This window comes from Pleuronectes platessa, chromosome 7, assembly GCF_947347685.1.
Source record: "Pleuronectes platessa chromosome 7, fPlePla1.1, whole genome shotgun sequence".
NCBI classification, from domain to species: domain Eukaryota; kingdom Metazoa; phylum Chordata; class Actinopteri; order Pleuronectiformes; family Pleuronectidae; genus Pleuronectes; species Pleuronectes platessa.
In genome coordinates this window covers 673,861-699,268 of record NC_070632.1, presented here as the reverse complement: position 1 = coordinate 699,268, position 25,408 = coordinate 673,861, and the positions used below count along the sequence as shown (strand labels likewise).

Sequence of the window (25,408 nt, the reverse complement as noted above, 5' to 3'; positions counted from 1 at the left end):
CCGGAACCTGAAGTGGGAACCCAACATAAATACAGTCATCAAGAAGGCCCAGCAGAGGTTGTACTTCCTGCGCCAGCTTAGGAAGCACAACCTGCCTCAGGAGCTGCTGATCCTGCTCTACACTGCAGTCATCCAGTCTGTTCTGTGCACATCCATAACTGTCTGGTTTGGATCGGCCACTGAATTGGATAAGAACAAACTCCAACGGACAGTCAGGTCTGCAGGAAAGATCATCGGTGCCAACCTGCCCACCATCCAGGACCTGTACACATCCAGAGTCAGGAAACGGGCAGGAAAGATCACTGCAGACCCCTCTCACCCTGGACAGAACCTTTTCCAACTCCTCCCCTCTGGTAGGCGCTACAGATCTCTGTTCACCAAAACCACCAGACACAAAAACTGTTTCTTCCCCCTCGCTGTCTCACTACTGAACAGCCAACCCACTCTGGCACTGTGCAATAACTCTGGATCCTTATAATAACTAACAGTTACTCCCGAAATTTTATTATATTATATATAATATATATTATAATTATATTTAATTTAGGGCTGTGAAATGATTAAAATTTTTAATCAAATTAATCACAGGTTTCTATGGATTAATCATGATTAATCACATTACCGATTTTTTTCGGAATATTTTTGTGAAAACAAGATTTATGACATTTAACTTTTCTTTTGTGCTGCAACTCAGCAGTTCTTCAGCAGTTGTCATTGCTTTTCCATATGGAACATTAATATAATCTTCATCCTAAACAGAATTCGGGTTCCTTAGCCATTGTGTGGTTGAATAAAACTTTTTTTTAAAAATTAAACAGAAATTATTTGAGCTTCTTAGCCATAGGATGGTTGACGTTTTTTATATTTTTTGTCACACAACCATTAACCACACCATGATACAATCTAATGCCTCTAAAGGCCCTCTTAGCTACTCGGTCTTTAGCCAGTTGGTGAGGCAAACTAACTTGTTCAAATTCTCTGACAGTAAAGCTGACCGCTTCTTTTGCACAATGTGTCCGGCGAGTGAGTCTGGTTTGGCGCATTCCACTTGAACGCCCCTCGCCGACCAACACATGCTTCGCGTGGCGGTGGTTAGGCGGGTATTGCTACGGTGAAACGATAACGTCTTCTCGCAGAGTGTGCATATCACCTTGGTTTTACTGAATGTTCGAGCTTTGTTTTTTTGGAACGCGATCTTCCCGTCCAGAAGGTCCTCAGGTTCATCAGAATTATCCATGTTGTTTGTTTGTTTGAATGGCAGCTGCCGTCTGACTGCATTACGCCGGGTTCACACCGGACGCGGTAGCGACGCCGAAGCGCCGCGCATTACGAATAATATCACATACTTCTGCTGTTATCAGCCTGCAGTAAAAACGGCATTTAATCATTTTTTTCAAGCATATACTTACTTGTTGCTCCAACATTAAGCAACAGCGTCCCAACATGTGTCTTTTTTGGTGTTGTCTTTATACAACATATGCTGAGAATCAACAACTCAAGTTACTTCTCCACTTCAATGATTAATTTAATGTCATCCATGTTGAAGAACTTCTCCGCTGTTAGCTCCGCTAAATGTCGGGTGTCGAGGGTAAATTACGTATTCTCCCCTCAAGCCTATGTGGAGAATACGTAGCCCCCCCCCCTCTCTCTTTTTATCTTTATGACTGCTTGTGTGGCTGTAGTGGATGGGCAGAGGGGGACATTAAATAATGTGGTTGGTAAAAGTGGTAAAATTAAAACTCCAAGAAAACAGAACGTGAATACAAAGTATGGGATGCATATTTGATCATTTATATCATATAAAATATGTCATCTATATCGTTTAAAGTCATTTTTCAGTGTGTTTCCTGTCGCGATACGCTCGCGTCAAGCGGAAAAAATAGACTCGACGCCGAAACGATCGCTTCACGGCGCTAGGCAGCCGCGGCACAACGCTACGCTTCAGCCTCCGGTGTGTTCAGCGCTGCGGTTTAACATGGGAGTGGATGGGAGCCAGAGGATTGGCGCTGCGCTTACGCCTCGCTTCGGCGTCGCTTCCGCGTCCGGTGTGAACCCGGCGTTAGAGCGGCGACTAGTGCAGAGGCGGCGGAATTGGAAGGTCCTTCTGCGCATGCGTTAAATGCGTTAAAAAAAAAACGAATTAATCCTGTAATTTAATCATAACGCGTTAACGCGTTATTTTTCACAGCTCTAATTTAATTATGTTTACTTATTTCACCCTCAATTGTAATATGCACACCTGCACTTCTTTTCTTAGACCGTCGCACTGTTCGGACTGTTTGTATTGTTTTGTTTTACTTTGTTTTGTTTTGTTATGTTTGTTTTTGTGATGTGTATTCTTTGTAAGCACCTGAGAGCCACTTTACCGAGTCAAATTCCCTGTTTGTGAAAACTTACTTGGCCAATAAACCTGATTCTGATGTACGTGTTTTGTTTTTGTTTTTTTGTTTTTTTTCCTGGATGGATGTCCTGTATGTTCGGGGAGGGGGAGGGATAATTTATACATAATGATGTTAGCGTTGTTCTAAAGCTCTTTTGTGAATGTTGTATCATGTACACCTCCTGTGATATGGGTTCTCAATAAAAAATATATACAAAAAAAAAAAGAAAAAAAAAGAATGTGTCTTATTCTGAAAACCTGAGGAGGACGAGTGCTCGGCCTCAGTCCACATGTTATTTACTGACACTTTCTTAGTGATCAGGAGCAGGTGAGTGCAGGTGAATGGAGTTGATGAGGTGGACGTGACTGACAGGCTGGGTGAGTGACAGATGACTGAGGGACAGTGAGCAGAGCAGAACTGAGACAATTTAAATAAATAATGACCCAATAAGAAAGAAAGTCTGAAAAGTGAAGAAGGATTTAAGGACCTCAGAGTCTCCAGTCGACAGTTTGGACTCTCCAGTCCAGAACACAGCAGCTTCACTCCTGAGTCCTGCAGCTTGTTGTCACTCAGATCCAGTTCTCTCAGATGTGAGGGGTCTGACTTCAGAGCTGAGGCCACGACTTCACAGTGAGTCTCTGAGAGTCCACAACTATGGAGTCTGTAATTAAAGAAAATATAAAATCTGTGAGAATTAAATCAGAAAACACAACATTCATACAAAACGTGATCATGTGACCCTCACCCTGGTAAATCCCCTCTTTGTTAAAAACTCCTCAAGAGAATCCTTTCAGATTTGGTTCAAGCGTTCATTCAGACTAACAGAGGAACTCATTAGATTCAGGTGGTCAGAGGTCAAAGGTCAAGGTCACAGAACATGTTCATGGCCTCTTGAACATGATATCTCAAGTCTGTCTTCAGGGGATTTCTTCACATTTTGACTCAAAGACAAACTGATTAGATTTCAGTGGTCAAATGTCAAAGGTCACAGTGACCTCATATTATTGTGTAGTCAACATGTCAGGAACCTGGAGGGACGGACACTGCACTGGTTGTTGTTGGAGGACAATAAAGAAAGAAGAAGAAACTATATTTCCTGCTTCTTCAGTTTAAAGGAACCGTCAGTGATTCTCATCCAAACACTGATTCAGTGATCGTGTGTTAGCTGTTTGATCTTATTTTACATTACATTATATCACATTTCATTTAGCTGATGCTTTTATCCAAAGCGACTCACAATAAGTGCATTCATATATATATATATATATATATATATATATATATATATATATATATACTAACAACTTATATAAACTTATAGCACTTTGTAGTTTTGCTTTATTTTGAAGAAATTGTACTTTCTTGATTCTTGTTGTCCTGGGTCTGTACCCTCGGGGTTGAATGCACTTATTGTGAGTCGCTTTGGATAAAAGCGTCAGCTAAATGAAATGTAATGTAATATATGATCAAACAACTAGCACAGTAGTGCACAAAAAAATTAAATATATATATACAGTGCCTTGCATAAGTATTCACCCCCCTTGGACTTTTTCCCATTATGTACTGTTACTAACTGGAATTCAGAGAGACTTAAATAAACGTTTTCCCATTTGATCAACAAAACATGCATAGTACTTTGGAGGTGCAAAATAAATTTTATTGTGACACAAACAATAATGAGAACAAAAAAGTTGACATCTGTTGGGTGCATAAGTATTCACCCCCCTGTGTCAATACTTGGTAGAACCCCCTTTCGCTGCAATTACAGCTGCAAGTCTTTTGGGGTATGTCTCTACCAGCTTTGCACATCTAGAGATGGAAAGGTTTGTCCATTCTTCTTGGCAAAAAAGATGAAGCTCAGTCAGATTGGATGGAGACCGACTGTGAACCGCAATCTTCAAGTCTTGCCATAGATTCTCTATTGGATTGAGGTCTGGGCTTTGACTGGGCCATTTTAAGACATTAACATTCTTTAATCCAAACCATTCCTTTGTAGCTCTGGCTGTATGTTTAGGGTCATTGTCCTGCTGGAAGATGAACCTCCGCCCCAGTCTCAAGTCTTTTGCAGACTGCATCAGATTTTCTTCAAGGATTTCCCTGTATTTGGCTCCATCCAGCTTTCCCTCTATTCTGACCAGTTTCCCTGTACCTGCTGAAGAGAAGCATCCCCACAGCCTGATGCTACCACCACCATGTTTCACTGTTGGGATGGTGTGCTCAGGGTGATGGGCAGTGTTGGGTTTTCGCCACACATAGCGTTTTGCATTGAGGCCAAAAAGTTCAATTTTGGTCTCATCTGACCAGAGCACCTTCTTCCACATGTTTGCTGTGTCTCCCACATGGCTTCTGGCAAACTCCAAACGGGATTTTTTATGGATCCCTTTCAACAATGGCTTTCTTCTTGCCACTCTTCCATAAAGGCCAGATTTGTGGAGTAGACGACTAATAGTTGTCCTGTGGACAGATTCTCCCACCTCAGCTGTGGATCTCTACAACTCCTCCAGAGTAACCATGGGCCTCCTGGTTGCTTCTCTGATTAATTTTCTCCTTGTCCGACTCTTCAGTTTGGGTGGACGGCCTCCTCTTGGTAGGTTTGCGGTTGTGCCATATTCTTTCCATTTTCTTATGATGGATTTTATGGTGCTCAGAGAGATGTTCAAAGCTCTGGATAATTTTTTATAACCTAACCCTGCTTCATATTTCTCCACAACTTGATCCCTGACCTGTTTGGTGAGCTCCTTGGTCTTCATGATACTGTTTGTTCAGTAATGATCTCCAACAAACTCTGAGTCCGTCACAGAACAGGTGTATTTATACTGAGATTAAATTGCAGACAGGTGGACCCTATTTACTAATTATGTGACTTGCAAATGTGACTTGTGAATGCAATTGGTCGCACCAGATCTTTGTTAGGGGTTTCACAGTAAAGGGGGTGAATACATATGCACTCAACACTTTTCAGATTTTTATTTGTAAATAATTGTGAAATCCATGTAATATTTCCCCCCACTTCCAAATGATGCACTATTTTGTGTTGGTCCATTACATAAACTCACGATGAAATAAATTTTAATCTGTGGTTATACCATGACAAAATGTAGAAAAGTCCAAAGGGGGTGAATACTTACGCAAGGCACTGTATATATATAATTTTTTTGGGGGGGGTTAGAAAATGAGGGTTGAATTGCAGTTTGGTAAAAAGTGCTTTTGGCTGTGGAAATAGAGAAAGAAAAAGAGGAGAGAAGAGACTGATAAGCGAGCAGGTCGTCCAGGTGTTTAGATTTCCGCCATTTCCTTTCTGATGCTCACATAGTGGCTCTGTCGGCACCGAGTCAGACAACCACGGAGCTGGGGAGGACTTGCGGACCTGTCGTGACGTGAGAGGACAGAGAGAGTCGAGAGAGGAGGACAGAGCAGAAAGGAGAATGTCTGTGGCAGAGTTAGGATGCATGAGTGAGAAAGAGTCAGTGGAAGGGAGGGCTGATAAAACAGAGGAGGCTAGAGGAAAGGAGAGAGGGAACAAATGTTGCGACGGACAGGTACCGACTCTGTGGATCTGGTATGGTTGTCGGTTTGAGATAGTGGGAGAGAGTAAGAGATGAAGAAGGGGTCGGAGACATGAAGTGGGGTTACAGTGAGGTTAGATGTTGAGCAGTTTCTGGTGAAAATATAGTCCAGGTGGTTACCGGCTTTGTGAGTAGGAGGGGAAGGACTGAGTGAGAGAGCGAAAGAAGAGAGTAAGTAAAAGATCAGATGACTTGTCTGTCTGGATGTTAAAGTCACCCAGAAGGATGAGTGCTGGGCCATTTTCTTTCTTTCATTTTTTTTTATTCAAGGTAGAGTCGGAAGAGGTGTGTTTTTAGTTTTCGGTGGAAGATGTGTAAACTTTCAGATGTCCGGATGTCGATGTGGAGCTCATTCCACTGTTTAGGAACCAGGACAGAAAACAGTCCTGATGGTGATGAGTGTTTAACAGTGAGGGAGCAACGAGCCGATTGGCCGAAGCAGAGCGGAGTGAACGAGCTGGGGTGTAACGTGGGACCAGGTCCTGGATGTAGACTGGACCTGATCCGTTCACAGCATGGTACCAAGTACTAGTGTTTTGAACCGGATGCGAGCAGGCACTGGTAACCTGTGAAGGGAGCGGAGGAGCGGAGGAGTGGGAGTGAAGTTAGGTTAAAAACCAGTCGAGCTGCTGGTTTCTGGATGAGCTGCAGAGGTCGGATGGCAGTAGCAGGTAGACCTGACAGGAGAGAGTTACAGTAGTCTAGACTTGAGATGACCAGAACCTGGATCAGAATCTGGATCTGGACCAGAACCTGGACCAGAACCTGGACCAGCGCCTGGACCAGAACCTGCACCGCCTTCTGAGTGAGAAGGGGGCGCATTCTCCTGATGTTGTACAGCATGAATCTACAGGACCGTGTTGTTGCAGTAATGTTGGCAGTGAGGGAGAGTTGACTATCGAGTGTCACACTCAGGTTCCTAGCAGTCTGAGTGGGGGTTAACACGGAGTTGTCAAAGTTAATAGTCAGGTTGTGGGTGGGAGAATCTTTCCCTGGAAGGAAAAGTAGTTCAGTCTTGTCAAGGTTAATCCTTAGGTGGTGAGCAGACATCCACTGAGAGACGTCAGTCAGACAGAGACTCGTGCTGCTACCTGTGTTTCAGATCAGGGAAAAGATTAAGATACATGTATTTGTCCCAAACACATGCACAGGCCCACTCATGCAATTGTAGGGAAATTTAACCTCTGCTTTTGACCCATCTGGTGCAGGACACACAGAGCAGTGAGCAGCCATGTACGGTGCACGGGGAGCAGATGTTGGGGGAGTAAGGTGCCTTGCACAGGGGCACTAGACAGGGTAGGGAGAATCCTCTTGGATTTTTGGACAGATCAATCCAGGTTTGTCTTTTTGTTGTTTCTCTGTGGAGTCGAACCAGAGACGAACCAGAGACCTTTTCTGCCCTTAGTCCAAGTTTCTGCCACTAGCCCACCGCCTCTCTTAGACAGGATTAGTTGGGTGTCATCAGCATAGCTATGGTAGGAAAAACCATGTGAGTGAATGACAGAGCCGAGAGAGTTGGTGTACAAAGAGAAGAGGAGAGGACCCAGGACAGAACCTTGAGGGACCCCGGTAGTGAGAGGACAAGGTTCAGACACAGATCCTCTCCAAGTTACCCTGTCAGTGCGTTCATTGAGGTAGGAAGAGAGCAGGGAGAGAGCAGAGCCTGAGACACCCAGGTCCTGAAGGGAGGAAATAAGGATCTGGTGGTTCACTGTGTCGAATGCAGCAGAGAGGTCTAGAAGGATGAGGACAGAGGAGAGAGAGGCTGCTCTAGCAGTGTGAAGCTGCTGAGAGACCAGTTGAGTGACCTTGAAACCAGACTGGTGAGGGTCAAGAAGTTTATTGTGGTTAAGATAGGAGGAGAGTTGATTAATGATAGCGCGCTCAAGAGGTTTGGAAACAAAGGGAAGGAGAGAGACGGGTCTGTAGTTAGTTACTTCAGACGGGTGGAGGGGGGGGTTCTTCAGTAGAGGATTTACTCTTGTCTCCTTCAGAGAATTAGGGAAACAACCAGTTGACAGGGAAGTGTTGATAAGATGGGTAAGAAAAGGAAGAAGGTCATGAGCAATAGACTGGAGAATGTGAGAAGGGATGGGGTCAAGGGGTCAGGTGGTCGGGCGGGCGGAGGTTACCGAGGTCAGAACTTGATTGGGAAACAGGGGGGTGAGAGAGGAGAGCGAAGGGGATGAAGATGAAGTTGATGGAAGTGTGGTTATAGAAGGAGGATCAGAAAATGAAGAGCGTATGTCATCTATCTTTTTTGTAAAGTAGTTGACAAAGTGACTTGGTAGAAGAGAGGAAGGAGGAGGGGGACTGGGGGGGTCGAGGAGGTTGGAAAAGATGGAGAAGAGTTTTTTGGGGTTAGAAAATGAGGATTGAATTGTAGTTTGGTAAAAAGTGCTTTTGACTCTGAGGACACACACTGTCTCAATGTCTCTGAGGACACACACTAACTCTGAAGACACAGACTGTCTCACTGACTGAGGATGCACACTGTCTCACTGTATCTGAGGACACACACTGTCTCAAAAACTCTGAGGATTCACACTGTCTCACTGACTCTGAGGACACACGCTGTCTCTGAGGACACACACTGTCTCTGAGGACACACATTGTCTCACTGTCTCTGAGGACACACACTGTCGCTGAGGACACACATTGTCTCACTGACTCTGAGGACACACAAATGGACCTGTCTTTAGGAAGCTGACTGAGTAGTGTAGAGTCACTGTGGTCAGTGGGCGGAGCTTCTATACTGGTTGATCTCCAACTTAACCTGGAGCAGGTTAGCTGTTCATCAGAAGTTACCATGGTGATTGACCTGGTTGAGAAGTGGACGAGCTTCGTAGAACTGAAAAAACTAAACCTGAAGTTAACCTGATAACCACAAATCCTGCTTGGTAGCACAGACCCTGGATCTGTGACACTGACTGTGTTTAGTAACATACTGATGAAAGCAGCGTGGACTGACTCCAACCATCTACTGACCTCAGAGTCTCCAGTCGACAGGTTGGACTCTGCTGTAGATCAACCAGCTCCTTCACTCCTGAGTCCTGCAGGTTGTTTCCTCTCAGATCCAGTTCTCTCAGATGAGAGGGGTTTGACCTCAGAGCTGAAGCCAGAGAAGAATAGCTGATCTCTGACAGATTGCAGCCAATCAACCTGGATAAAGAATCAAACTTAACTCTAAATTAAACTGAGTTCATGTGTGAAAATAACAGACACATATTCATGTGAGCACACACTCATAACATGGAAGATAAATATGAAATCAGACATGTTGGACTAAAAATGAGACCTGATTCAGTACAAATAGATTATTTGGACCCGGTCTCTGTCCTGTAGATCAGTTTAGGAAATCCAGAACTAAACTCAGTGTTTTAACAAGTAGCTGAATATTTAAAATGTCACAGATTAATTAATGAATGGATTCAAGTTATGTATGAAGAGGAATAATGTTAAATTAGAATTAAATTAGATAAATTGTGTATAAATGCTGTTTATAGAAATGAGATCTACAGAAGTCAGTCAGTGAACTGACCTCAGAGTCTCCAGTCGACAGGTTGGACTCTGTAGAAAACCACACAGCTCCTTCACTCCTGAGTCCTGCAGCTTGTTGTAAATCAGATCCAGTTCTCTCAGATGAGAGGGGTTTGACCTCAGAGCTGAAGCCAGAGAAGAACAGCTGATCTCTGACAGACTGCAGCTCCTCAACCTGGATAAAGAAATATGAATTTTGAATTAGGGCTGTAAAATGATTAAAATTTTTAATCAAATTAATCACAGGTTTCTATGGATTAATCATGATTAATCACATTACCGATTTTCTCGGTATATTTTTGTGAAAACAAAAAGATTCATGATAAAAGACGGATATATACATTTAACATGTTTTCTTTTTATATTCATAAATAAACAAAACAACGGTGCTGCAACTCAGCAGTGCTTTAGCATTTCTCTTTGCTATTCCATATGGAACATTAATATAATCTTCATCCTAAACAGAATTCAGGCTCCTTAGCCATTGTGTGGTTGAATAAAACTTTTTTTTTTTAAATCAAACAGAAATTATTTGAGCTTCTTAGCCACAGGATGATTGACATTTTTTATATTTTTTGTCAAACAACCATTAACCACACCATGACACAATCTAATGCCTCTCAAGTTCCTCTTAGCTAGCCGTTCTTTAGCCAGTTGGTGAGTGTGACGGTGCGCACAGCGTCCGTCACGGCAGTGATACGCTGCATCGTTTACACGTGTATCTCTACAAATGTTAACTATGTGTTGCACGTCTGTTGTCCGTGGCCACATACCATGTTTATGTTTATTAACCCATCCATTTCAATCCAAACATCCGTGCAAAAACTTCCTTCCACCAAGTACACCGCTACAGTTTATACACCTTTGTACCCGTCAGTTTTCCGTTAAAATCAGCACTCCACACAATGTCTTATGTTATAAATGTTCCGTTTATTTAGTTTAAAAAGTCACATTAATTGCATATTACACAGCGTTGTTTTACCGTGGTTCAGCGTCGCGTCTTCGTTTGTTGTGAAAGGCGAGCGCCCGGTGACGCGGAAGTAAATAGGCGTTCGACTTCCGGGTTAGCCGGAAGTGAACCCGAGGAGTATTTTATTTTTGTTTAGAATGATATTTTATTAGTTTGCTATGCCTTCTTGGGGGAATTGTGCAGTTAATAGGTTGCAAAGTATTTGTCTTGTCAAAGAATATGTGGGATAAGCTGTTAAAGCTTTCGGGGATTTTTTACCTGTGACACCCCTGTGTTTGATTGTATGTTGGATTGTTCCAACTGTGGGGGCGGGGTTAGATCGCATATAAGCCTGTGGGTTCAGTCTGTAGGGGGGGAAGCTAAGAGAAGGACGTAAGTCTGAGAGCGCCCCTTGAAAGTGTTATGCTGAGAAGTATATTGGTATTTGTATTGTATTGGGCCCACGTGCCGCTTTATTTTTTTTATTTGCAAGTGTGAGTTTTTTCTTGCTCTTTTTTTTTTAATTATATATTTTTCTAGTTAATTCTGCCTTGTCGGCCTTATTATGGGATAATAAATAATTCCCTTTATTCACCTTCATCGCTGAGTCTCCCTGAGAGTTTTTTCCACCACGCTCAAACCACTCCTTTACATCCCACCTTCAACAGTGAGGCAAACTAACTTGTTCACATTCTCTGACAGTAAAGCTGACCGCTTCTTTTGCACTATGTGTCCTGCGAGTGAGGCTGGTTTAGCGCATTCCACTTGAACGCCCCTCGCTGACCAACTCATGATTCGCGTTGCGGTGGTTAGGCGGGTATTACTACGGTGAAACGATAACGTCTTCCCACAGAGTGTACATATCACCTTGGTTTTATTGAATGTTCGATTTTAGTTTTTTTGGAACACGACCTTCCCGTCCAGAAGGTTCATCAGAATTATCCATGTTGTTTGTTTGTTTGAATAGCAGCTGCCGTCCGACTGCATTAGAGCGGCGACTAGTGCAGAGGCGGCGGAATTGGAAGGTCCTTCTGCGCATGCGTTAAAAAAAAAAAAAAAAGAATTAATCCTGTAAATTAATCATAACGCGTTAACACGTTTTTTTTTTTTTTTTGACCTCATCCAGTCTGTGAACTGAAGATAAATATCAGATCAGACATGTTGGACCATTGTTTCATTCATCAGCTTCTTCTCTGTGTGTTGGTCACTGAGCAGGTTTGTGTAATTAAACACTGTTTAAAGTAGGGATGGCTCCTGATGTCACTTCCTGTTTGTTTCTATACTTATCAACTGTCCAACGTGTTTCAATAAGAATGTGTCTTATTTTGAAAACCTGAGGAGGACGAGTGCTCGGCCTCAGTCCACATGTTATTTACTGACACTTTCTTAGTGATCAGGAGCAGGTGAGTGCAGGTGAATGGAGTTGATGAGGTGGACGTGACTGACAGGCTGGGTGAGTGACAGATGACTGAGGGACAGTGAGCAGAGCAGAACTGAGACAATTTAAATAAATAATGACCCAATAAGAAAGAAAGTCTGAAAAGTGAAGAAGGATTTAAAGACCTCAGAGTCTCCAGTCGACAGTTTGGACTCTCCAGTCCAGAACACAGCAGCTTCACTCCTGAATCCTGCAGCTTGTTGTCACTCAGATCCAGTTCTCTCAGATGTGAGGGGTCTGACTTCAGAGCTGAGGCCACGACTTCACAGTGAGTCTCTGAGAGTTCACAACCCCAGAGTCTGTAATTAAAGAAAATATCAAATCTGTGAGAATTAAATCAGAAAACACAACATTCATACAAAACGTGATCATGTGACCCTCACCCTGGTAAATCCCCTCTTTGTTAAAAACTCCTCAAGAGAATCCTTTCAGATTTGGTTCAAGCGTTCATTCAGACTAACAGAGCAACTCATTAGATTCAGGTGGTCAAAGGTCAAAGATCAAAGGTCACAGAACATGTTCATGGCCTCTTGAACATGATATCAAGAGGCCATGGTGGAGGACAACACAGTTGTATAGATATATATATAGATATTAGTGCTGTCAAAAGATTAAAATATTTAATCGCAATGAATCGCATTTATGTCATAGTTAACTCAAAATTAATCGCGATTAATCGCAAATTTGTATCTATTCTAAATGTCCCTTCATTTATTTTTTCCCCATCATTCTTTTTTTTTTAATGCTCTATCAACATGGACAAGTGGATTGGCTTGCTTTATGCAAATGTTTTATTTTATTGAAAAACAACATTGCCAAACAGGGCGCTACAAAATAAAATTATAAAGTGCACATTTCAGGTAAACAAGGACTCAGCCTATAGTGCAGTTAAACCATGGCTTAATATTTTCTTTTTTTCAAGTTTGCTGTGAACATAGCAGTCAGGCCTCTCAAAGAGACAAGCAACAAAATAACAAACAAACAAAATACACAGGCAAGTGTCGGCCTTTGAAATAAATTAAACACAGAACTGTGTAGGGCTATTTGAGTCCTCCCCATATTTGTGGAAAATGTATGAAATAAGAAGTACCCTGTTTTTAAATAAATAAAAACATATAGCTGCAGCCTAATAGCTTAAAAATATATATTTTAGTTGGCGAAATATTAAAACAAAAAGCGCAGATACTGAAGCTCGATAGAAACCAACTGCAGCTTCTGCTCTGATCAAGAAGCTGATCTCTGATCAGCTGAGACCAGAGGAACTCTGTGTTTTCACGGTTTTGATAGTTAAGAAGCAGTCAGTCACTGAGCTCTGATCTCACTGTGTCTCTCTGAGCGAGTGCCCGGGGGCAGGGGGCGGGGCTACGGTGCGCTATTTGGAACCACACACACACAGACGCACACACACACTCGCCCGCTCCTTGTACTTCATGACGGCCTGATACGATGATGTTTTAAAAAATTATTGTGACTTAGTCAACCACCAACATGCAAAAGCGTGTTTCACACGGCGAAAGCGTGAGAGTTTGCAGCTCTGCGTTAATCTCGCGATAAAAAAATTAACGGCGTTAAAATGGGTTTGCGTTAACGCCGTTAATAACGCGTTAAACTGACTATATCTATATATATATATACAGTTTATACAATAAACTCCAGCACAGTGATCACATTGGATTTCACTCTCCACATCTGATCTAGTTGTTCTCATATGTACATGAGAACAATGAGACTGTATATGTATATAATAACAATAATGACTTCATCACACACACAGCCACACACACACACACACACACAGGGGCAGTTCTGGCTAATTGGAGGCCCTGGGCAAAGAACAATTTTGAGCATGTTATTGATCATGTCTGGACTCACCGAGCCTTCCTGCAGTTCCTCACAGCTGGGATCAGTCTCCGTCGACCCGGGTCTGATGTGTTGAACTTCATCAGGTTCAACTCATCCAGAACCTCCTCTGACATCTGCAGCATGTAGGCCAGAGCTGAGCAGTGGATCCCAGAGAGTTTCTCCTTTGATCTGTTCTCTGACGTCAGGAACTGTTTCATCTGCTGATGAACTGAGTGGTCGTTCATCTCAGTCAGACAGTGGAAGATGTTGATGCTTCTGTCAGGAGAAATGTCATCACTCTTCATCTCCTTCAGGTTGTTGATGACTCTCTGGATGATCTCTGGATTGTTCCCTGTCCGACCCAGCAGCCATCCTGAGACTCTCTGGATGATCTTTGGATTGTTCCCTGTCCGACCCAGCAGGCCTCCTAAGACTCTCTGGTTGGACTCCAGACTGAGGCCGTGAAGGAAGCGAACAAAGAGGTCCAGATGACCATTTGTACTGGTGAGGGATTTCTCCATGGTTCTCTTCAGGAGGTCATCCAGGGAGAAGGTACTCTCTGTGTCCTCACATGTTCCCAAGAAGTTGTTGAGTTCTTCTGTGTTCCTCTCGGTGTAACAGTGGAACATGTAGACTGCAGCCAGAAACTCCTGAACGCTCAGATGAACAAAGCAGTAGACTGATTTCTGGAAGATCACACACTCTCTTCTGAAGATCTCAGTACAAACTCCTGAGTACACCGAGGCCTCTGTGACATTAAGACCACACCACTCCAGGTCTTCTTGGTAGAACATGATGTTTCCTTCCTCCAGATGTTTAAGTGCCAGCCTCCCCAGCTTCAGGAGAACGTCCCTGTCAGTCCTCTTCTTACCGTACTTGTTGTTCTTCCTCTTTGTCTGAACCAGCAGGAAGTGTGAGTACAGGTCAGTCAGGGTCTTGGGCAGCTCTCCTCTCTGGTCTGTGGTCAACATGTGCTCCAGAACTGTAGCACTGATCCAGCAGAAGACTGGGATTTGACACATGATGTGGAGGCTCCTGGACGTCTTGATGTGTGAGATGATTCTGCTGCACAGCTCTTCATCACTGAATCTCCTCCTGAAGTACTCCTCCTTCTGGGCCTCACTGAAGCCTCGTACTTCTGTGACCCTGTCAACACATGCAGGAGGGATCTGATTGGCCGCCGCAGGTCTGGAGGTTATCCAGACGAGAGCCGAGGGAAGCAGATTCCCCCGGATGAGGTTTGTCAGCAGCACGTTGACTGATGACCTCTGTGTGACCTCAGACACAAGCTCCCTGTGGTTGAAGTCCAGAGAAGGTCTGCTTTCATCCAGGCCGTCAAAGATGAACAAAGGTTTACAGACAGCGAGCGTCTCTGCCGTGAGCTTCTGTAACGCTGGATGGAAAACATGGAGCAGCGTGAGAAGACTGTGCTGCTGGTCCTTCACCAGGTTCAGCTCCCTGAACGAAAGCACAGCCAGCAGACCCACATCCTGGTTCTCTAAACCCTCTGCCCAGTCCAGAATGAACTTCTGCACCGAGAAGGTTTTTCCAACGCCAGCGACGCCGTTGGTCAGGACGACTCTGATGCTGCTCTGCTGGTCAGTGGAGGCTTTAAAGATGTCGTGGACCTTGATGGGAGTGTCGTGGAGGATCTTCTTCTTGGAAGCCGTCTCAAGCTGCCTCACCTCATGTTGAGTATTAACCTCTTCACTCTGTCCCTCTGTGATGTAGAGCTCAGTGTAGATCCTGTTGAGGAGGGTTCTACTTCCTGTTTCATCACTTCCTTCAGTCACATGTTCACATCTCCTCCTCACACTGAGCTTATGTTCATCTGAAACCTCCTGCAGACCACGATCTGCTGAAAGACAAGAAACAATGTGAGAGACAGAGAATCTGAGAATCTGCTGATTGTTTTCATCAGATACAGAAAAACTACAGAAAATAAAAGCTTTTTAACTTTGTGCTTTTCTAACGATGTTAAATGTTGATGCTGTATGAAGGAACAAAATAAAACCACATGTGCTGTTGTCAGAAGTGAAGACATCAGCAGACACATGTACAGTGCTGCTCTGACCGGCTGTCTGACCTCCAGCTCCTGTTCTGGATCTTTGTCCACACTGGGGACAGGAGGAGTCTCCTGAAGAACCAGACTGGTCCCAGTATGAGGTGATGCACTGTCTGCAGAACCAGTGTCCACAGCTGGTGGAGACTGGATCCTTCAGGACGTCCTGACACGAAGCACAGCAGGACGACTGCTCCTCCTCAGAAACATGACTCCTCTTCCTCTCCCTGTGAAGACATGTCCTGATAAGTCACATGTCACAGTCACAGGTTGTCATCACTTCTGTCAAGGAGGTTTTGTTTTCACCCAGTATGTTTGTGTGTTGGTTGGTTCGTTAGTGGGATTATAAAAAACAACAGATTAACAGTAAACTTGGTGGAAGGTTGTGGTCTGTGAACCAGATCGGGGGGGGGGGGGGGTCCTCTTTCACAGACATGTTCAGAGGACTGATGTTTACCAGTGTGTGGAATTTTGTGCAGATCCAAATCAAAATGAGTCTCTAGTGGATTTCAAAGTGGCTTCATAAGGAGCGTGTTGGTTCTTGGTGGAGGTCTGAGCTCTTTGAGTGATTCTGAGAAATTAGTCACCAACTTCAATGAAGCTGTGTCCTAATGCAGGGGCCACACTAGAGGAAACTAGATCCTCTTCAGAGCAGGTCCCAGTAGAAACAGTCTCTTACTTTGTGTGTGAGGGTCCAGGTTCTTTACTGAAGTCTAGAGGAGGATCCATGGACCGGTCACTCTTCAGAGACAGACAGCTGGACCCTGGAGACTCTGCTCTCAGTCTGTGGTCCTGACCTCTGCAAACACAAACATGTTTTTATTCAGAACACATCATTCACTGGTTCATTCTGTGAGGATTCAGTTTGGAGCTTCACATGTTTGTAGCAGGTCTCTTACTTTGTGGTTGAGGGTCCAACTTGCTCTGAAGTGTCCTCGTCCATGTTGCACCGGCTGCGGCTCAGTTGTGGTTCAGGCCACGCTGCTCTTCTAGATATTCAAGGTCTGGTCTATTTCCTCTGGTTCTGCGCTCAGTTTACAGCAGAACACAGTGAAATGATCTTTCACACCAGTTTCAATGTTAATCAATCTCTCTCTCTCTCTCTCTCTCTCTCTCTCTCTCTCTCTCTCTCTCTCGACGTCACTTCCTATTTTCCTGAGCTCACAGGAATCAGGACAAACAAGTTCAAGAATCGCACCCAAAAAAATCCCAGCAAGGATACACACACACACACACACACACACACACACACACACACACACACACACACACACACACACACACACACATACACACACACACACACACTGTGACTGTAACGTATGATTGTGAAAACACGTTGTGTTATTAAACACTTGATGAACAGATGAAGATAAAAAGTGAAGCTGTGAGTTAACTCTGTTAATTAGTCCTTTGAAGTCTCTTTGATCCAGACCTGCTGTTCACATCTGTCTCTGGATCCAGTGAAAAACACTGACTGTAAAATAATATGAATGAATAATATAAATGTAGCTGAACACTCACCAGCCTCAGACTTCACGTCTCCTCCGTCTGCTCCTTGAAGTTAGAACCAGTCTGAACACTTTCACTGGAGGCTCCTCCCCCTCTCTGCAGGTACTGGAAATCACATGACTCTGGGTGTGACTGTGTGTGTGTGTGTGTGTGTTTGTGTGTTTGTGTGTGTGTGTGTGTGTGTGCGCGTGTGTGTGTTTGTGTGTTTGTGTGTGTGTGTGTGTGTTTGGGTGTATGTGTGTGTGTGTGTGTTTCTGTGTGTGTGTGTTTGTGTTCTAAAGTTTAACTCATGAAATATTTTTTACAGAAACATTTGTTAAAATGTGGAAAACTCCCAAACGGCCCATCATCACGTTGTCTATAATGCTGGAACCCTTTTTAAATGCATGTGCAGATAATAACTAACAACAGTGATGACTTTTTGTCTCCTACATCAAGCAGGTGTCATTTGATTTACCAGATTGTGTCAGTTTGAAGAGACCTTCAGGACCTGTACACGTGTAGGTGTGTGTTGGAGATGGATATTATTGGGTTTGCATGATTGTTTATGTGAGAGCCATGTTTGTAGTGTTTTCTGTTAACTGTTAGATCTCTGTTTTCATGTGTGCACTCTGTTTCTCCTTGTGTGTTCTGTTTCCTGTTTTATTTTGTAGTCTCTCCTTCCTTGTGTGTTTCCAGCTTCCCGCGTGTGTCACTTCCTTTCGGTGATGGTCTTCCCAGTCCTCATGTGTTTCACCTGTGCGTAATTGCCCCTTCCTTTCCTCTGTATTTAAGCCTCTGTGTTTCTCTTTGTCCCCTGTCGGTTCGTACTCGTTATGTTCTACTCGTTGTTGTGCTACTCGTTTCTACGTGAAGTCTTTGTAACCTCTGCATCCTGGGTCCATCTCCTTTACCAAACCATAACAGAACGAACCGACCAAACTATGGACCCAGCAGAGGTTAATTTATTTTTTGATCAAGTTTATTATTTTGATTTTCTGTTGTACGAGCTGGAGGATGGAGCCTCAGACCCTGCGGAGACCCTGAGGGAGATCTTGGCAGTGGAGGCCTGGCTGAAGGATCGACCGTGGGTGAGCCACACCGTGCCATACCTCCCGGAGGTGCAGGAGAGATGGAGGAAGCTGCGCAGCCATGCTGTCCCATCCGCTAACCCGTTTGTGGGAACCCGCCTGGCTCTTGGGGGACCCCGCAGCCTCCAAAAAGGTTCTGGTGTGGGGGGTAGACCGTGGAGGGGGGGCATCCACAGCAGCATGCTCCAAGGTCCCAGCCACATCCAGTTCCGACTGGGCCCAAGCCAGACGCAGTCCCTGCTCCGCGCAGGAGGCTCCCAGCTGATGTCTCTCGTTCTCCAACGTCAGTGGTCCTCACAGCGGCGTCTGCTTCAGCTCTGTCTCCAGTCCCTTCTCCAGTGCCTGCTCCGCGCCGGAGGCTCTCGTCTGACGTCCCCTGTGTTTCGGCGTCGGAGATCCTCGCGGTCTCGGCTCCAGCTCGTTCTCCAGTGCCTGCTCCGCGCCGGAGGCTCTTGGCTGACGTCCCCTGTGTTTCGGTGTCGGAGATCCTCGCGGTCTCAGCTCCGCACCCATCCCTGCTCCGCGTCGGAGGCCCTCAGCTGATGTCACTCATTCTCCGACGTCAGTGGTCCTCACAGCGGCGTCTGCTCCAGCACCTGCTCCAGTCCCTGCTCTGCGGCGGAGGTTCCCCTCTGACTTCTCTTCTGACGTCAGTGGCCCTCACAGCGGCGGCGTTCCCGGTCCCTGCTCCGCGCCGGTGGTTCCAACCTGACATCCCCTGTGTTTCGGCGTCAGGTCTCCGCTGCACCTGATCCGGTCCCTGCCCAGCGCCGGTGGCTTCCGGCTGGTGTCTCTCCTCTTCAGGCGTTGGAGGTCCTCGCTGCACCTGCTCCTGTCCCTGTCCTGCGCCGGAGGGTCCCGGCAGACGCCACTCTGGTTCCGGCGTCTGAGGTCCTCGCGGTGCCAGCTCCAGTTCCTGCCCCGCGTCCGGGGCTGAGGTCGGAGCTCTTGCCCTCTGCCCCTGACCGGTCTTCGAGCGGCCCGCCTGACGAACTCCCGTGCTTGGCTCCTGACCGGCCTCCGGGTCGTCCACCGGAGCCCTTGTACTCTGCCTTTGAGCGGCCACGGCGCCGCCCTCCCGAGCCTCAGAACTCTGTCCCCGAGCGGCCACGGCGCCGCCCCCACGAGCCTCACAATTCTGTCCCTGACCGGCCTCCGGGCCGCTCTCCTGAGGAGCTCCCGTGCTTCGTCCCTGTCCGGCCTCTGGGCCGTCCACCTGAGACATTGTGCCAGATTCCTGAGCGGCCGCGGTGCCGTTCGCCCGAGACCCTGGGCATTTCCCGGAGTCCCTCCTCCGTTTCCCCCCTCCTCCCGCCCGTCTCGGTTCTTTTTTTTTTGGGCCTTCTGGTATCCGGCCCTTGAGAGGGGGGTTCTGTAGTGTTTTCTGTTAACTGTTAGATCTCTGTTTTCATGTGTGCACTCTGTTTCTCCTTGTGTGTTCTGTTTCCTGTTTTATTTTGTAATATCTCCTTCCTTGTGTGTTTCCAGCTTCCCGCGTGTGTCACTTCCTTTCGGTGGTTGTCTTCCCAGTCCTCATGTGTTTCACCTGTGCGTAATTGTCCCTTCCTTTCCTCTGTATTTAAGCCTCTGTGTTTCCCTTTGTCCCCTGTCGGTTCATACTCGTTATGTTCTACTCGTTGTTGTGCTACTCGTTTCTACGTGAAGTCTTCTTAGGTTTGTTTGTTTCTTGCTGTCTCGACCAGCTTCCTCGTTCCTTGTTCTCCGTGCGCATTGTCGCCAGAGTTACTTATGTTAGTGTTCCTGTTTTGTTTGTCTTGTTTAAACCCTTTTATTATATTAAATACCTTTTTGTTTTTAACCTCTGCATCCTGGGTCCATCTCCTCCACCAAACCGTAACAATGTTTGACCCAGGCTCCATTTATTGTAAAGATTTACACTCAGTTGTTTATCAGAGTCTCACGAGTGCTGTGGTGTAAATATCCAGTGAGAGAGGACGCATTGAATTCCAAATGGTTTCAGTGACGTAAAGTGGGTAGTAGAGATCGTGGGTAGTAGAGATCATGGGTAACTATAAAAATATATAATTTTCCATTGTCCAAGATAACGTGATAAGTCTTTAATGGTTCTCCACCTCGACAACTCATTCCAACCTCCCTTGTTTTTATGCGTTTAAACTGGACAATCAATATATGACTTATCCTTCGGGGGGGGACCAACCGTTCACTCTAACACACGTTCTCTAATCAGCTTGACTCCGGCTGCATGTGCTTGGAGGAGCAAACAATAACTAACGATTGACTTATCAATTTAAATATGAAATATGTTTGTAATGTTTAATATATATGTTCAATATTATACTAAACCTGCAAATGTGCAACAAATCCAGATGTTATCAATCGATTGATGGAAAATCAAACAACTACAGCTGCTTCACAAAATTAAATTATTCTACGTTTAATAATCCATGACAATGTGAAAACAGTCCTTTGATCGTTTCTGCAAACGTATTAAAACCAAAACTTTATTTTGTTAATCAAAGATTATTTTCTGTTTTTATATCATATTTATTTTGATATTCAAATTCAAAAATATTCAAATTTACTGAACACAAAATGTATGATTCCTCCCTTTCTTTTATTTAGCTATTAATTAAAGATAAATGAATTAAACAGAACATAATCATCAGATGAGTCGATGCTGCCGCCCCTCAGTGAAACATGTCTTTACTGCCCCCCAGTGGACAACACTGTACTCACATGTTTTCACCTCATGCTGATCTGCTCAGTGTGAAGATAAAACATGTTTCATGATCAATGAATCAGAAGATTTGACTTTTCGATTAAACTCGTTAAAATCATCAGTCAACAGAAAGGTTGTGGTGTGAAGCTCTGATGCAGATGTGTGTGTGTGTTAGTGTGTGTCAGAGTGTGTGTTGCTGCTCAAGCTCGTGTGTCTTTCAGGCTCCTCCCTCAGGCTCCTGGGCGTCGGCCTTGCTGCAGCCCGCTGATCGTCCTCCGTCCTGCACGGCCGTGAACGTGACCTTTCTGTTTGACCTCTGCTGAAACACAAACACACAGGACCAATCACACACGGGACCAATCACACACAGGACCAATCACACAGGACCAATCACACACGGGACCAATCACACACGTGACCAATCACACAGGACCAATCACACACAGGACCAATCACACACATCTAGTTTTTTCTTCGACCTGTTTTTCTGTGAGGCCTCTTGGGAACTGGGAAATGTTTTGCTGCCGGCACGCCACCCTCTCCCAGTCGTCCAACCACAGCTGGCGGCGATACTCCGACTGGCGGGACGTGATTCGCTGGTAGATGGCCTGATTCTGGCGACTAACCAGCAGAAGCTCCTCCCTCCTCTTGTCAGCGTTAAGACTGAAGGAGACGAGGTGAAAACAATAATCTGTCTGATGTGAGCTCTGTGACCGAGAGGATGATTGACAGGTCCAAAAGACTCCTGATAAAAAGCAACTTTGATAGATATTAATAATTGACTGGTTCTTCACCCTATCCACAACTAAACCTCAGTAGAAATACTCTATTACAAGTACTGGTCAGATTACCTCCTCAGGTGGTACTGGTTGTGATGGTCCACGAGACCTTTAGAGCAGACGATGTCAGCCAGTCTGGAGGACAGGAGGCGGTTGTCTCTGTCGATGGTGGACAGACGCTCGTCCTGCAGCTGAACCACAGAAACCAGCAGGACATCGTCTCAAAGCTGCAGTTAAAGATCTAAAGTTCTGTTTGTGTGACCTCTGACCTGCAGCTTCTTCAGCTTGAGTGTGATGTGAGCTGGTGTCCTGGTGCCCCTGGTGGCCACTAGAGGGAGGGCGGAGCTTACCTACGAGAAACAGGTGAGTTCAGTGAGGCCAGAACCTGATCCTCTTTATATACAGTCACTGATCATCTTTATATACAGTCACTGATCCTCTTTATATACAGTCACTGATCCTCTTTATATACAGTCACTGATTCTCTTTATATACAGTCACTGATCCTCTTTATATACAGTCACTGATCCTCTTTATATACAGTCAATGATCCTCTTTATATACAGTCACTGATCCTCTTTATATACAGTCACTGATCCTCTTTATATACAGTCAATGATCCTCTTTATATACAGTCACTGATCCTCTTTATATACAGTCACTGATCCTCTTTATATACAGTTACTGATCCTCTTTATATACAGTCAATGATCCTCTTTATATACAGTCACTGATCATCTTTATATACAGTCACTGATCCTCTTTATATACAGTCACTGATCATCTTTATATACAGTCACTGATCCTCTTTATATACAGTCACTGATTCTCTTTATATACAGTCACTGATCCTCTTTATATACAGTCACTGATTCTCTTTATATACAGTCACTGATCCTCTTTATATACAGTCACTGATCCTCTTTATATACAGTCACTGATTCTCTTTATATACAGTCACTGATCATCTTTATATACAGTCACTGATTCTCTTTATATACAGTCACTGATCCTCTTTATATACAGTCACTGATCCTCTTTATATACAGTCACTGATCCTCTTTATATACAGTCACTGATCCTCTTTATATACAGTCACTGATCATCTTTATATACAGTCACTGATCCTCTTTATATACAGTCACTGATCATCTTTATATACAGTCACTGATCCTCTTTATATACAGTCACTGATCATCTTTATATACAGTCACTGATCCTCTTTATATACAGTCACTGATCATCTTTATATACAGTCACTGATTCTCTTTATATACAGTCACTGATCCTCTTTATATACAGTCACTGATTCTCTTTATATACAGTCACTGATCCTCTTTATATACAGTCACTGATCCTCTTTATATACAGTCACTGATCCTCTTTATATACAGTCACTGATCATCTTTATATACAGTCACTGATCCTCTTTATATACAGTCACTGATCCTCTTTATATACAGTCACTGATTCTCTTTATATACAGTCACTGATCCTCTTTATATACAGTCACTGATCCTCTTTATATACAGTCACTGATCCTCTTTATATACAGTCACTGATCCTCTTTATATACAGTCACTGATCATCTTTATATACACTCTAAGTCCTCCTACCTTCCTGCGGTGGTTGTCGTAGTCGCTCTGGTCCCATCGCTGCTGCAGGTATCTGTTGGTGACGGGTTTGAACGTGTGGTACGACCGGTGCATGTTTGTCGGTCTGAACGAGGTGAGTGTGTGTTTGCAGGTCAGGATGTTGTAACCATGGAGACGTCCCCCTCTTTATATCATGACAGCCAGATAAGGTTCCTATTAATTATTGCTGAGCTGGTCTTTCTAACCATGGTGAGGACACACACACACACACACACACACACACACACACACACACACACACACACACACACACATTAAATCCATGTATTTCGCAGCTCTGAAAAATGCATCATTGATCTTTTTTATTGTTAAATGTAGATATTGTGGAGAGCACATTGACAGAAATGCATAATTTTTAATGTATCAACGTTTATATAGAGATAGCTGTTAATAGGGGTTAAACAAAATGTAATCTGGAGTCCAGACATACAAATATAAAACACCTCCAAACAGTATTGCTTTGTGTTTGTGAGACTCGAGTGATAAAAGAAACTGGGAATGGGCTCAGAGTCAGATGACTGGGCTTCTGTGTGAGTTACTTATCTTAAATGTGAGTTCATGTGAGAAGCAGCTACAGTGAGAACAAGGTCTTTATTCTGTCAAACTCGATCCTGTCCAACATGTCCTGTTTCTTTATGTCAGGGCAGGTCCTCCCCCGGACCCACAGGAACAAGCCTGAGTGGCTGACAGCCGTTAAGTGTCCTGGCCTCCTTGATGAATGAAGTGTGTGAGATGAAATGTGACCAGAACTGAACCTCAGATATCTGAGGAAGCGAATGCAAAGGGATTCCTCCACACAGTGCCCCCTGGGGGCCACAGCTGGAAATACTGACGTCAGACAAGCTCACAGACAAACAGCTCCTTGGCTTTATGAGGCCGTCAGCTCCAGTTAACATGACGGGGGGGGTTCTTGGCAGGTGCATCTGGTGTGAAGCCAAAACCTCAGTCATGTACTTCACAGTTAGTTGTAGCCTCAGTGGAGCTTCCTCAGGAGAAACCCACTCATGTTGCTTTTAGGAAGATCTTGATATTGACCAACGTTTTCTTATCTGGGATTTGTTCTTATGTAAGAACAGAATCTACACACGTGTCACATGACTCCTCATTAGATCCTTATTATCTCTTCATCACTTAGTCCCCGCTCGGCTCAGTTCCTCTAACGAACACAAGGAGAGAAGATGTAAATGTAGCTGCACAGACTATTGATTAAAGGTGCAACCAGATGGAAAACACACACATTACAGGTAATACTACTGTGTGTGTGTGTGTGTGTGTGTGTGTGTGTGTGTCATGCCAAAATTATCATATCCCTGTTGCCTGGGTAACCATCCTGGAATCCCTACATTGTGTGTTTGTGTGTGATCTTGTATCTAAGTGAGGACATGTTTCCTCCTGTCAGCTGACACCTGGTTTTAAGGTTCAGAGTAGAATCATGTTTTTTTTAGAGTCCTCACAGAGACATAAATAGAATGTGTGTGTGTGTGTGTGTGTGTGTGTGTGTGTGTGTGTGTGTGTGTGTGTGTGTGTGTGTGTGTGTGTGTGTGTGTGTGTGTGTCAGTGGATAGGGAGCGTAGACTTGTGTGAGTGTAGAGAGACAAATGGCTGCAGGACATGATGTTCCTCGTGTCTTCTGTTTGAATTCAGGACCATCAGTTATTAGACAAACCATCTGACTGTGAATTGAGTCCAGTTGTATGAGGACGAGTTCCCAGTGGCTCCAGTGCACCACACCAGTGAACACAGGTGGTTTTCAAACAGGGTTAGAGTTCCTTTAATCCTGATCACTTCTAGTGGTGACGTAACAGACTGCAGCCACCTGAACCCCCCCCCCCCTCCAATCATGTAGGAGAATCTACGGTGGCCATCAGGTGACATACAAACACACAACTTAATGATTCTGGGCTACTGTACAA

General features: G+C 44.6%; 2 protein-coding genes across 9 annotated transcripts in view; both read right to left on the bottom strand.

Annotated features, from left to right (window-relative positions):
- The window catches only part of LOC128443852 (NACHT, LRR and PYD domains-containing protein 12), a 62,479-nt gene extending 45,065 nt beyond the window's left edge, over positions 1-17,414 (bottom strand). For 6 of the 8 annotated variants that reach the window (XM_053426027.1, XM_053426030.1, XM_053426035.1 and 3 more), the window contains exons 1-9: positions 17,303-17,414; positions 16,678-16,802; positions 16,458-16,577; positions 15,803-16,005; positions 13,747-15,574; positions 12,000-12,173; positions 9,489-9,662; positions 8,936-9,109; positions 2,869-3,042 (exon numbers count right to left, since the gene is read on the bottom strand). In XM_053426027.1, the coding sequence (XP_053282002.1) occupies positions 2,869-3,042; positions 8,936-9,109; positions 9,489-9,662; positions 12,000-12,173; positions 13,747-15,574; positions 15,803-16,005; positions 16,458-16,577; positions 16,678-16,721 (2,891 nt within the window). In that variant the 5' untranslated portion in view covers positions 16,722-16,802; positions 17,303-17,414. The remainder of the gene's footprint in view (positions 1-2,868; positions 3,043-8,935; positions 9,110-9,488; positions 9,663-11,999; positions 12,174-13,746; positions 15,575-15,802; positions 16,006-16,457; positions 16,578-16,677; positions 16,803-17,302) is intronic. The other 2 variants (XM_053426029.1, XM_053426031.1) reach the window with 2 other exon arrangements.
- A 4,099-nt stretch (positions 17,415-21,513) lies between these two features.
- On the bottom strand, positions 21,514-23,549 carry LOC128444028 (uncharacterized protein CFAP97D2-like). Its single transcript, XM_053426318.1, has 4 exons — positions 23,457-23,549; positions 22,110-22,190; positions 21,928-22,031; positions 21,514-21,766 (listed from the first exon to the last, which is right to left on the bottom strand). Exons 1-4 carry the CDS (start codon positions 23,547-23,549, stop codon positions 21,514-21,516), a joined length of 531 nt encoding a protein of 176 aa, XP_053282293.1.
- Between the last annotated feature and the right edge of the window lie 1,859 nt (positions 23,550-25,408).

Excerpts from the sequence above, each read along its gene's own strand:
- LOC128444028 (XM_053426318.1), bottom strand. The coding sequence starts at position 23,549 with ATGCACCGGTCGTACCACACGTTCAAACCCGTCACCAACAGATACCTG. Across the intron at positions 22,191-23,456 it reads ACGACAACCACCGCAGGAAG|GTAAGCTCCGCCCTCCCTCT; the intron begins GTAGGAGGACTT and ends TGTTTCTCGTAG. Across the intron at positions 21,767-21,927 it reads CTCGTGGACCATCACAACCA|CTCACATCAGACAGATTATT; the intron begins GTACCACCTGAG and ends TCGGTCACAGAG.